Source organism: Melampsora larici-populina (assembly GCF_000204055.1).
Source record: "Melampsora larici-populina 98AG31 unplaced genomic scaffold MELLAscaffold_86, whole genome shotgun sequence".
NCBI classification, from domain to species: Eukaryota; Fungi; Basidiomycota; class Pucciniomycetes; order Pucciniales; family Melampsoraceae; genus Melampsora; species Melampsora laricis-populina.
The window spans coordinates 258206-270883 of NW_006768850.1; the positions used below are offsets into that span (position 1 = coordinate 258206).

The following is a 12678-nucleotide window of genomic DNA, read 5'->3' on the forward strand; positions in this document are numbered from 1 at the left end:
CAACTGTTACTGGGTACAAATCTTACGAACACAAAACAACTACACTGCAAGGTTTACAAAAGGTTTGATTCAAAATGAAATCGCAATCCATCACATCTTTTCCTCGAAGTCCACTGATAGAAATTGAAATCAAAGGAAGAAAGAGATGCTTAGTCAAAACTTCAGAAGTCTTTGTGGATCCTATATACCAACAGTTAGATGACCTATGTGACTCACAGGCTGATACCAGATTGGCTTACATATCACTCGGTAGACTTCCCCAATTTATTAAGCTCCTTTAGGTCAACGGTCACGGCAGATTGCCGCTGCCTCTTGTGTTGCCTAGGTGGTTCGGGTGTGCGAGCTGGAGCGAATTTGGGTTTTCGGTAATACGGTGTCACAGAAGCTTTCTTCTGTCGAGTTGGTACACGGGAAACTAGAGAATGTTTTTGGATTTCCATTTCTTCTAGCTTTTCGGAAAGATGCTCTTGTGGACTTTTCGAAGTTTTTGAAGTATCATTGACCGTAGTATTCTCGGTTGTAAACCTAACCAGATCAAAAGCACCGGGACCTAAATTGTTTTGGAAAAAGAATGCAGGAGTATCAAGTATAGTGGTGATCATGAGATGAAGGAAACAAAAAGTTAGCAGGTAAACGTAATTGTTGATGGTAATGTTTGACAATTATAATTACCTATGAAGGGATTTTGGCTGTTGAGGTCCTCTGGGACACCGCTGCGTTGTGAAGTGACTGACTTATTGAGGACGTTGGTGGTAGACATTTTTACGATGTTTGAATTTATTGGAGTGGGTGGTGGTTTAGATGTTTGTTTTTGAAAGTTGTTATGGAAGTGGATTGGATTGAGATAAGAATTCTTGATGGAGAAGGAAGTTCGAAATGTCCACTAATTTATATCAAAGCTTTGTGGGTGCCTGAATTCCACATTTTGCAAAATCAAGCGATCAAAGCGTTCACCGTCTCATATAAAATCAACAATTACAAACCACGCGACGATAATTAACATCACGCGAAAATCTGGCCAATCAGAAGTCAGCATTTCCCAAAGATGGCTGTGATGATCACGTCCTGTGATGCTGCGATTGAGGGGTTTAAGCCGCTGAGAGAGATGTTGAGTAGATTGGTTTGGAACCATGACATATCAGCATCTCGATCCGAATAGCAAGCTTTGCGAACTTGGACACACCGCAAAATATATTGTGAGAACTGAAGCTAATCAGTATCAAATGGAAAACACAAAGAGGACGGTGAAAGAAATGAGTGATCCTAAAGTCCCTGGAAACTTTGGAAAGTTAGGCTTGGCTTCACTCTTAGAGATGCTGCGAATCATGCAGGAATTGATCAAGCACACGTCTTGGTTCCTCTATGGCCACACAGTCCCTCTCATGGGGTTCTGACTCATAGCAGAACTTTCAATGAAGGTTGGGAAAAGCTCTCACCAGAAATGGATTTTGGGACCTCTCATAAAGTCGCATCAATAAAGTGTGGTGAGAACCACATCTCTCAAGGTAAATTTTTGTTTAGTGCCAATTCTTTCACGAATCTTCTGGCGCAGTCAGCAAGTAAACATAGATCTAAAGTATTAAATCGTGATAATATGACTGATTTGAGGTCGAAACATCCAAGCTTTTTCCTGCACGTACCAAAAACCCATCCCATATCCCTGAAATTGTCCCAATTCATCAGCCTATGAGTATACAAGATGTGGTGGGATCGTAAGTGATGGTGAGCGATCAAGTCAGATTGACAAGTGGGATTTATTTTCCTTTTCTTCGAGGGGGATATTCGGGTGGTTCATACCATTGAAAACTAGGTTTTGTAGGATTTGATGGAATCTTAAACAGAGTCATATTCGATTTCGGAGGAAAATCGGATAACGGTGGTGTCTTTCGTTTTCCGGAAGCAGAAGACACCGACGGAGTTGTTGGGCACATCGGTGGAGTTGGCATGTTAAAAATCATTAGATCTTCTTCAAGACGTCTCAAAACATATTCTACGTCATGAGTATCGTTCAAGTCTTGAGAGATCAGTTGTACACGATAATCGAACGGTCCACGAAGCTTAGCTAAGATCATCACGATTAATAATTTTGTTGAGATCTCGAGTTGAGCTTTAGAAAATTCATTAATTGATGTTCTTATCTCATTACAAAAGGTAGCAAGATTAGTGTTGTATTGGATGTTTTCAAACTTTTTGTATAGAGTTGTATGATTGATTATACCATTCATTGAATATCTTCCTTCAAGGTATTTCCATAAACTAGATCTTGTTTTGGGTTGGTTGATAGTGTGAGCGTTTGCGATCAATAAAGATTGTTGGTCTAGATGGCCAATTATAACGTCATAAGCTTTTCTCTCTAGTACTGTGAACCAGTGCAAATCTTCAGCCGAGAAATCTTCAGTCATCGAAGGATGCCTTAAAGTTATTTCCAACAGTTGAAGTCTTTTGAGTTTGTCTTCCATCTTGGGTTTCCAAGACTCGTAATTGGTATCGGTCAAGAGTATTTGTTCGTTCGGCATGGTTCGTATGTCCAACAGGCTATCAAAGTAAGAGGTCAAGAGTATTTGTTCGTTCGGCACGGTTTGTATGTCCAGCAGGCTTTCAAAGTAAGACACCGATGATGAGTAAATATATCGACGATGGATTAATTTGACAAAGAGTCAAAACGAACCTGGTAAAAGGAAAGGTACATCGACTGATATACCCAGTTCGCGTGGTTCATAAAATCCTTTCTTTGTAGTATCGAACACAAGCAGTATGCTCAGTGAACCAAATGAGTCGCTGAGTGGAAAATCCCTAAGCTTAACTAAGCCCCACACCTTGTAAGGGCTCTTTCACCTTTCTTCTCAGCTCTCATCACTTCATCCCTTTCTGGACTCAGCTCTTCAAGAACCTGGAATGCGCCCATAGACTTATCTGATGAAAACCGTTTTCGGGTTTTTGAGCTCTACACTACACCCCAGTCCTCGCCTGGAGGTATCAAGCCCTTTAAACGACGCGCATCGTCTAAGGCTACCCCACAAGACTTGTCGTAGCTTCGATGCTTGGTTCATCGCGGCGTAAAACACAAAGGCATGAAAACCTATCCTCAAGACCATATTTCGGGTGTTACACTGGATTATCTCAGGAACCAGTGGCGCTAAAGGGTTGGAAATCAGCGCATCCAAACGCCTTTAGCCAGGCGCATCTTTTGCTCTCATGTACTTGTCAAAACATGCAGTGCAGTCCTTCTATGACCCCCAAAACCTAATAAGAAATGTTAAGGTTCTTGTCAGGCGCATCCATATTCCAGGGTTCTGCAATGAAGTTACTCAGACTCGACATTCTGTGATTCAGACTAAAATATTTGTAAAGGTTTGACAATCATGTGGTGGGCGCGGCGCGTTCGGCGTGTCAAAAGGCGCGCCCATACGCAAGACTTGGATGATCTGAAGCATAGAAGGTCTTCTTGGGCTTAATCTTGGGCTAGAGGAAGCCTATCACATTTTCACTTTGGTTTGTGTAACTTTTGAGCCAGAGAAATATCTACAGATGAGCCCCACTTGGGATATTTTTGGTGTTAATTGTTCATCTGAGTTGTGGGATCCTTAAAATAGTCCTTAAACAAAAATGTTCTGTGATTGTTATCTCAAAAGTGTGGTTATCCTGACTTGAAACACCTTTTCTCATGTCCCCATTTGTGTTTGAGCTTCATCACAGCCTTGATTTTGGTTTTTGAGATGGGTTTTTCATGTTTTTCATGTTTTTTTGCTCAAGAGGCGCACCCACATGTGCCCTGCTATTTGGACACATTTCAGACACAGGATTCTGCGCCTGGGTGTGGCTCTCTGGCAAATCTGTGCCCAATACCTGATTTGACAAAGCATCAGCAGGTGTAGACAAGACACAGCTGAGTAAATCAATAAGTACAAGTACTAAACTTGACTAACATGAATGGCCAGGGGAGGATTTCAGATAACTAATTTTAGAGTCTTTTCCCTCAATGGAGATCAATAAAGCACAAGCAGCATACAAAACACCTTTGTAAAGGTTTGAAAAACTATCAGCAGGTGTTGACAAAATAAATCTGAGTAAAACAATAAGTACATGTGCTTAACTTATCAAACCTGAATGGTCAGGGGAGGATTATAGATGATTAACTAGGTGTAGAAAAAGGTGATGAGAGAAGAAAGTAACAGTAATAAAAATACATGTAAGACTGCTTTAGTGAAGTTCTTGATGATATAGTAAGAAGAGAAATGACAAATTGGTATAACTCACTCTCAGAATCCTTTTTCTTCAATGGGGGAAAAAGATTCCAAGTGCAAACAGCAACAAGATATTAAGTATCAGAGAGAGAGAATCATTCCATCTAACTATCATAATGATTTTTGAGTACACTGACCCATTGAATTTCCAAGCCAGTCAAAATCTTCTAGTAACTCCTTAATTTCTGATCATTTTTCAATGTCACCTAATTCAGCTTGACCCAATATCCTTTAACTACATTCATACATTCATAATACAATTATTCATTTTCCTTCTCAACCATCTTCATCAGCCTCAATGTTTTTGAACCCAAAGTAAGCTTTACAATACTCCAACAGTTTCAAGTTCAAGGTTTTCATGTATTCTTGCACTACAAGAAACTGTACCTTGTTGGAAAGTATGCTTCAGTTTTTTAGATTGGAGCACCTTTTTAGGAATCTCATGGGCCTTATGAAGTTTTCTTATGGATACTTTTTCCAAATTCTTAAAAAAATCAGTGGTCTCTGAGATAACACATACATTTTTACAGTACTCAAAAGATATGTGTTTTCATGGAGTATGTACTACAAAGATTCTTTACAAAAGGCAAGACAGAATCGTGGGCTGAACTTGGAATGTGCTGCACTAAATGCCTGCAGAGGTCAACAGAGAGTCCCCCCACATGCTTCAACTTCCTCAGAATATTTGTGTCTGATTTAATTTGTGACAACATCTGTGGACTTGAGCAAATCAGAGTACACTGGCTGAGCAGGTATCTCAACCGTGGAGTGCTCTGGAGCAGGTAGATCTGTGCTGTGGGTGTGGTGTTTGACAACTTGAAGAATCCATTGGAGTCCAGGTCTCAAGGGTACGTACATAATCATTGGTGGGATCAAATAGTTTGCAAACAGACCTTGTATTAACTTTAGAAATGATTTTCAATGATACCAAGCTATAGAAGATGTAGGGAGCATCTTTGTTGGTAGAAAAGATGAATTTGTGATGATGTGTTGAGCTTGTGATGATTTGTGTGGAACTGATGGAGTCATATGGCTTTGGAGAGATTTGAAGGCATTTAGATTCAAGGTTTGCCATTCTGCCTGCAAGAAATTATGTGTTTTGTGAACAAAAAACCATTGAATAGGGTAGAGTATAGGTCACTAGGCATATGGTGAATTGTAGAGGCAACTGTATGAAAAAAAATGAACTTGAAATACCTAACTGTACCCGCCAACTCCAGCAAGGGCAAGGGACCAACATGTAAAAACAAAATCTTGATCCACTTCTGTTGGGGCTCTTTGACAACAATCAGCCTCATTATAAAAGTGTCTTTGATGAAGGATGTGCAAGTTGATCTCTTCTACAAGCCACAACTCTCACTTTCTCAATAACCCAGGTGGCTCTGGATATACATAGAACAGTTTTTTTGAAAGTGCACTGAAATTTGAATCACAAACAACATCACTGTACATTTTGACTTTGAGACCTGAAAATGTCTATATAGTCATCTCTGACATAACCCATACCCAAAAAATGTTGCCCAAAAGTATGGGTTTTGCTAGAGTATAGGTTACCTCAATCTCTTTCAAAAGCCATAATTATATATTTGCAGACAAAATATGGGTTATGGCAAAGATTGTACAAAACAAAAAATTGACTTCTTGGGAAACCTTAAAAAACATATCAGAAAAAGTCTGCTGCGCTGCTTTACAGCTTTAACACGTAGCAATTGGCAGTGTCTAACAGAGGCTTGGATGGCCCTTTCATACCCCTGCACTTCTTGTGCATTGTCACTTTCCAAGTCAGATAGCATGATATCTGAGGCTTTGTTGTTGTTGTGGTGGTATATTTCCTACTATAGATTCTTTTTCATTTGCTTCTTGTTGCATATTTTCAAATTTCTTGAAACCTTCCTCAATATTGGCCACAATGTATTTGGACAAGTTCGGAGGAAGTATCATATAATTGAGTTTGTGATGTGCGGTGTGTGAAAGTTAAATAGGGTTGAATAGTGTTAGTATCAATAGAGTTTGTCTGTAAATCTTTATGTTTAGAGTTTTTTAAGACTCCGTCAGTCATTTTTTTTTCAAATGACCCCTGACTTTTATGGGTCATGAACTCTGGTTCCCTTCAAAAACCTTATGGGTTATGGGGTACTACAAAGTTATGGGTTATGTACCCACTTTCCCGGAATTTTTTCTGCAGATGGCCAGCTTTGTGTGGGTTTTGATGGAGTATGGCTTACAGCACCAATGGGTTATGTCAGAGACGATGTATGTATCTTGGAACCACTCAAGCTATTTGTAAACTAAGAGTGCAAGATTTTAGAGGCTATCAAGGTAAGAATTCTTCATCTTAGATCTGGGGAAGGTTAGAGTTATGAAAAAACACTTCATCATAGGTTCATTCTTTTGAAAATCTCAGACAGAACACATGCCAAGTTTTGGTTGTACAGTATGGTGTGCTACACCAAAGATAAGGAAAGGCCCCACAAATCTTGAAATTCTATGTGAGCCTGTACTTCCCAACTTGGTAAGTTCATTCTTTTGAAAAGCACTAACAAAACTCTTGCCAATATTTTGTGCGGTGCAGTATGGTGTGCCACCCCAAAGATGAGGAAAGGCCTACAGGATCTTGTAATTCTAGATGACCCTGTGGTTTTCAAATTGGTGAGAGGGCAAGATATTTGAAAACCAAGAGTGCCAGGTTGTAGAGGAGATCAAGGCATGTATTCTTCATCTTTGAGCTGGGGCAAGTTAGACTCAGAGTAGTAACAAGGTTTTCTTATAAGCCCCTTCTTTTGAAAAGCCCAGACAGACCCTATGCCAAGTTTTGTGGGGTACAGTATGGTGTGCCACACCAAATATAAGGAAAGGCCCCAAGAATATTGATATTCTATGTGAGCCAGCAATTTACAACTTGGTGAGAAGCCAAGAGCACTTTCAAGATCCCCTCATCCACAGCTTTTCAAAAGTCGCTTTTCTAGGATGACCCATTGAACATTACAAGAGCTATGTGAGCTGATGTATTTCTACATGTAGAGCCCATGTCTCTGAATTAAATCAATGCTCTGAATGAAAAGACCAAAAAGGTTGCATTGCTCCACTTAAAGCTGATTTTGAGAAGCTCTGAATGAGAGGATCTCAAAGGCACTCTTGGCTTATCACCAAGTCAAGAACTGCCAGTTCACACAAGATTTCAAGATACGTTGGGCCTTTCTTTATCTTTAGTGCTGTTACCATCAGTTTAAGTTCCAGCAAGTGGACCTGTTTGATGCTCTATCTCTCACCAAAACACAATATGGGCATCTCTCAACTTTTCACAAGATGGGGAACATGCAGAGTGATGTTTAGCCAACACTTCAACCTTGGAACAATCTATTAAGAAGGTTAGATTTGCTTTGAGACAGTAACAAGATGCAGTGACACAATCAGAGTAGGAGTCCTTTCAATTCCAAGAAAAGAGTGTGTCAATGATTTTCATAGCAAAGGAAGTGTATAGAATGGCTTGTCATGCAGAAGAATTTGTCACCCTGATTGTGACTAATAAAACTTCCTAGCAGGAAGGGAAATATGGAGATGACATTGATTTTGTTAGCTGACTCAAAGCCATTAGAGGATTATTCAATGGACTTTATCTGGTGTCTATCAAGTCTCCCTCATTGGATCATATAGCTGAATTGCGCTCGGACACTGTGTCTCTTGAGGACTCCAAAGGAGAACTGACAATGATTTGAAATCATGGAAACTTCTCCTCAAGATACAACACCCTTTTTCTTCTTTACTCATGAAGAAATTTTTGCCTCCAACATAGAATACTAGCCCGTACTCCGTAGTGTAAACTCTTGCGAAGTGATTGAATATGACTCATGTATCACAAGTAGTATTACTCGACATTGTTTGCATTACAAGATCATCGAGCTGGACAGAAGCCAGTTATTTTCTTTCACTTCAAAGAGATAACAAATCCAAATTTTACTGGCTACAAATCTTACGGGTACAAAGTTACTACACTAAAGGAGTTACAAAAGTTTCGAATCAAAAAGAATTCCGAATTCACCACATCGCTCTCTCGAAGTCCACTGATAGAAATCCAAATAAAATGAGGGAAAAGGTGTTCATTAACATTCGAGAAGTCTTTGTGAATACTGCCAATAATTGAGTTACGAAATGTGACTCACCCACTGATATCACAGTAGCTTATCACTCGGTAGATTTCTCCAATTTGTTGAGCTCCTTGAGGTCTATGGTCACGGCAGATTGCCTCTGCCTCTTATGTTGCCTAGGTGGTTCGGGCGCGCGAGCTCGAACAAACTTAGGCTTTCGGTAGTACGGAGTCACCGAAGGTTTCTTCTCTCGAGTTGGTATACGAGATACAAGAGAAGTTTTTTGGATTTCCATCTCTTCGAGTTTTTCAGAAAGATGATCTTCTGGCTTTGTCGAAGATCTTGGAGTATCGTTGACAGTTTTGTTCTCAGTTGTGAATCTAACCAAATCTAAAACACCAGGGCCTAGATGATTTGCAAAAGAAGGAGATTCAAGGTGAGTATTCATATGGTAAAGCTGATGTTGGATGATTATAATTACCTATAAAGGGATGAGAGCTTATGCGGTCCTCTGTGCCATCGGTACGTTGGAAGGCGGTCGATTGGGCGGTGATGTTAGAGGAAGCCATTATTCAGAAAAGTGAATTTATTGGAGTTATTGGAGGTGGGTGTTTGTTTCGGAGAATTGGTATGGAGATGGATTGGTTTAAGATGAAGAGGATGAATGTGTTTTGAAGAAGGAACGTCAAAGGATCCACTATCTTATACCAAGGCTTTGTGGGTGCCTGAATTCCACATTTTAGAAACTCGTGCGATTAAAGCGTTCACTGTCGTATCAATTACGAACCACGCGACGATAATTATCATCACATCAAACTTTGACCAATCACAATGTGGGAATCCTGTAAAGATGGCTGTGATGATCACGTCCTGCGATGTCGCGACTTTGAGGGTTCAAACTGTTGGGCAAAATGTTGAGTAGTTTGGTCCACAATGAGTTTCTCGATCCGAATTGCAAGGTTTTCAAACTTAACGGCACCGCAAAACATACCTTGAGAGGTGGAAAAAATCAGTACCAACTTCAAGATAGAGGGAACAGGTTGAAAGAACAACTAAGATGATTATGTTCCTTGCCTTCCTACCCGAGTTTCAAGAGTGGAGAACAAAATAGTTATCTGCAAGCTTATCAGGCAAGAGAAAGGGAAATCATAACACCATCACATCAGATTGGCAAGAACAGAGGTATCCCGCCCGCGAGAGCCACTTCAGCTTGTTGCCAATCGGATTCATGACACGCATTTGACACGATTTGACCTCCACTCCTTTCAGCACCACTTTGATTCCTTTTATCGGATTTGCAGTATGCAAGGTATAAAACGTTTTGCAGTTTTATTTTGCAACAGAATTGATTAAATATCAATGACTTGCAGAGTCTAATGATGGAGTTTTGTCACATTAATTTCTTACCTGAGGTGGAAGCTTAAATTCACTAAAATCTCCTCTACCGCATGTATATACGCTAATTTCAACATCGAAATCATTCTTCTAGAAACCAAATGGTCTACTTGACTTGCACACTTGTCTAAGCAGAAAAAGTTTCACACTATTGACAATCTATGAAGAGCTAACATTTTAGGGTTAAAAGATTGAACGTATTTTCCTGCTCAAGAAAATGAAATAACCGTCCTCTCCCAAGACGTATCCTTGAAGTTAACAGCTCAATTACTTGGCTCGTAATAATCCGAGCCACTGGGAATCGAAAATCATGGTGAGTCGTATGATAAGTAGGGTCCGTTTTGTTCTTCTTCGATGATAACTTTCTACTGCTACAAAGTAAGATGAGCTACAAAGTAACCTGCTCCAGTTCGAGATTATTGAGGACCGAATTTCCAGACTGGAAGGGAGACTCAAAAGGACTCTTCGTAAACATCTTGAGAAATTCTTGTACTGCCAGTGGTGGCCTAGCTCGTTTTCCGGAATCCATTTGTTTCCTCCGTCGCCGGCTCACTCATCTGGTCAAAAGTGATGTCATCCTCTTCAAGACGACCCAACACATACTCTACATCATGATCATGATTTAAATCTTGAGAGATAAGTTGAATACGATAATCGAATGAGTCAGGAAGTTTACCAAAGATCATCACAACCAATAAATCTTTTGGAATCTCGAGTTGAGCTATAGAAAATTCTTCAATAGATACTCGGATCTCATCACAAAAGGTATCTAGTGTAGTGAATTGGATCTTCGCAAACTTTTTGTATAACATTGTACGATTGATAATACCATTTATTGAATGTCTATTTTGAAGGTATTTCCATAAACCGGATCCTGTTTTGGGATTGGTATCAGTGTAAGCGCTTGCGATCATAACAGAGCTTTCATCTAAATTATCCATTATAACGTCATAAGCTTCCTTTTCGAGTATTGAGAGCCAGGCTAGGTCTTCAGCTGAAGAACCCTGAGTCATCAAAGGCGGTCTTGAGGTTATTTCCAATAGGTGAAGATTTTGAAGCTTTTCCTCCATTTTGGGTTTCCAGATCTCATAGTTGGTACTGTTCAAGAGTATTCGTTCGTTCGCCATCTTTCGTCCAATCCGTAGGCTCCTATTGTAAAAATTTTCTAAAAAGGCGCCAAGAGTGAGGAAATATGTCTGTCATGGATTGACATGAACTTTATCAACTAGGAGGAAACACAAACCTGGAAACAGCAAAGGTCAAGACCAACAATTTGAATCTGAGCCTGAAAAGACACGTTCGCGTGAATGATGTGACTACAAAACGTGAGCAAACCCCTTAGTTGAGTTGTCTAGATTCATGACCGGATTGTTGCGTTGGTTCGAAAGATGTTGAGATTTCGGCTTTGGAGCTAGCAAAATCAAAACGGTACATAGGGTGAAATCTGCTTTTGTCGAAAAAATGTGTGTACACTGTAAATGAGACCGGATCTTTCCGAATTGGGTGCAGCCCTTTATCGCCACACGCCAGCGCCTTGGTAGACGAGGGAAGAAGCATTCCCGGAAGAAGCGTCCAGCCTGAATGCCGAGTCTTTGTAGGGAAATTACCTGAAGGCCTCTTTTACATTTTTTCTGAACGCTATTCAAGACTCAACTTCATCGTCTCCCTTAACTATTGTTGATCTTACTTTACTCATCAACATGTTCCAACAATATTCTCTGAAGGTTTGGATTTTAGTGATCACCATCACCGCATTCGCGGTACGCTCATCAATTGCAGGTTCTGCATTCCATTGCACTGTCGGACTAACAGGAGTCTTTACAAACCCTCTGGAAGGCGTTAGTACGTAAAACATTTTTTTCTTGTCATTTTTTTCAAAGAACTTCATCACAAAAAGTTCAACTGAATCAATCTTCTTTTGATTTCAAAGCTTGCTTGGTGGGTACTGATCAAGATGAATCACACCTATGTGTCTACAGTAGCTGTTGGAATAACGGTATGTGGTTTTTTTCATCAAAATATAGAAACTCATTGTTCAATATCCAATGATCACATGAAAGCTTACTGGTTAGATCTTGATTTTATGAACACACATCCATGTAGGCCATAAATGGGTCAAGATGTCCACCTGCAACACCAGAACCGCTCCGATACGCTATGGATTTCAACCCATTTTGGTATCGGAGCGGAGTAACCGCTATGAGATCACCGATACTTGACCGATATTTTTTTTTAAAAAAATATCACAAGGTATCGGAGCGGAAGGTATTTTACCGCTCCGATACCGCTATATATCGCTGCTATAAGGGCTAAAAGGCATATTGAAGTGCCCTCAGACCCTTCCCATATCGGAGCGGTCAGACCGCTAATGGTTTTCTCGCCTTGGGATGGCGGAGCGGAGCCACCGCTACGTATAGTGGTCAATATAGCGGTGTAAAAACCGCTCCAATACCGCTCCGATACCGCTATATGTTGCGGAGCAGTTCTGGTATTGCCACCTGTCGACCTTACGACGCACCTTCAGATGACCCTAACGTAAGTCAGCAAGAGTGTGCGGATTACACTTGGTCAAATGATGGAACATTCAGTACGTAATCCTTTCTCCCATTACTTGCTTTATATCTTTTTCTCTAACTTTTAAGATTGTCATTAAATTCTTTAGCATGTATCAATCCTGGAAAAAAAATGTATAGCTGTTACGGTTCCAGTCCAACCAAGACTCAATACCTCAGTAAGTCAAAATCCAAAATGATCTAGGAAGAAATCTACTTCAATCATTTACAATTTCCTTTCATGTTCTTTTCAGCTTGTAGTGATTGCAAACAGTGAGGCCCTATGATTGGAATTCAATATCCTAATTTTCTATTTTGTATCTCATGAGATGTAAATATTAACTTTCAAAATGTGTAGTTGACCATCATGATCTACCAATCAACCTACATTAAATTCAATCA

General features: G+C 40.0%; 4 protein-coding genes across 4 annotated transcripts; all 4 read right to left on the minus strand.

Moving 5' to 3' along the window:
* Positions 1–242: 242 nt before the first annotated feature.
* MELLADRAFT_113507 (uncharacterized protein) lies at positions 243–760 on the minus strand (the record flags this gene model as incomplete). Its single annotated transcript, XM_007418198.1, has 2 exons — positions 243–550; positions 673–760. The coding sequence occupies 2 exons, from the start codon at positions 758–760 to the stop codon at positions 243–245; spliced, it is 396 nt and encodes a 131-aa protein (XP_007418260.1).
* A 994-nt stretch (positions 761–1754) lies between these two features.
* On the minus strand, positions 1755–2516 carry MELLADRAFT_69281 (uncharacterized protein; the record flags this gene model as incomplete). Its single annotated transcript, XM_007418154.1, has 1 exon — positions 1755–2516. One exon carries the CDS (start codon positions 2514–2516, stop codon positions 1755–1757), a length of 762 nt encoding a protein of 253 aa, XP_007418216.1.
* A 5910-nt stretch (positions 2517–8426) lies between these two features.
* On the minus strand, positions 8427–8898 carry MELLADRAFT_69282 (uncharacterized protein; the record flags this gene model as incomplete). The annotated part of the gene is made up of 2 exons (XM_007418155.1): positions 8427–8734; positions 8811–8898. The coding sequence occupies 2 exons, from the start codon at positions 8896–8898 to the stop codon at positions 8427–8429; spliced, it is 396 nt and encodes a 131-aa protein (XP_007418217.1).
* A 1332-nt stretch (positions 8899–10230) lies between these two features.
* On the minus strand, positions 10231–11579 carry MELLADRAFT_113510 (uncharacterized protein; the record flags this gene model as incomplete). Its single annotated transcript, XM_007418197.1, has 2 exons — positions 10231–10920; positions 11412–11579. The coding sequence occupies 2 exons, from the start codon at positions 11577–11579 to the stop codon at positions 10231–10233; spliced, it is 858 nt and encodes a 285-aa protein (XP_007418259.1).
* Between the last annotated feature and the right edge of the window lie 1099 nt (positions 11580–12678).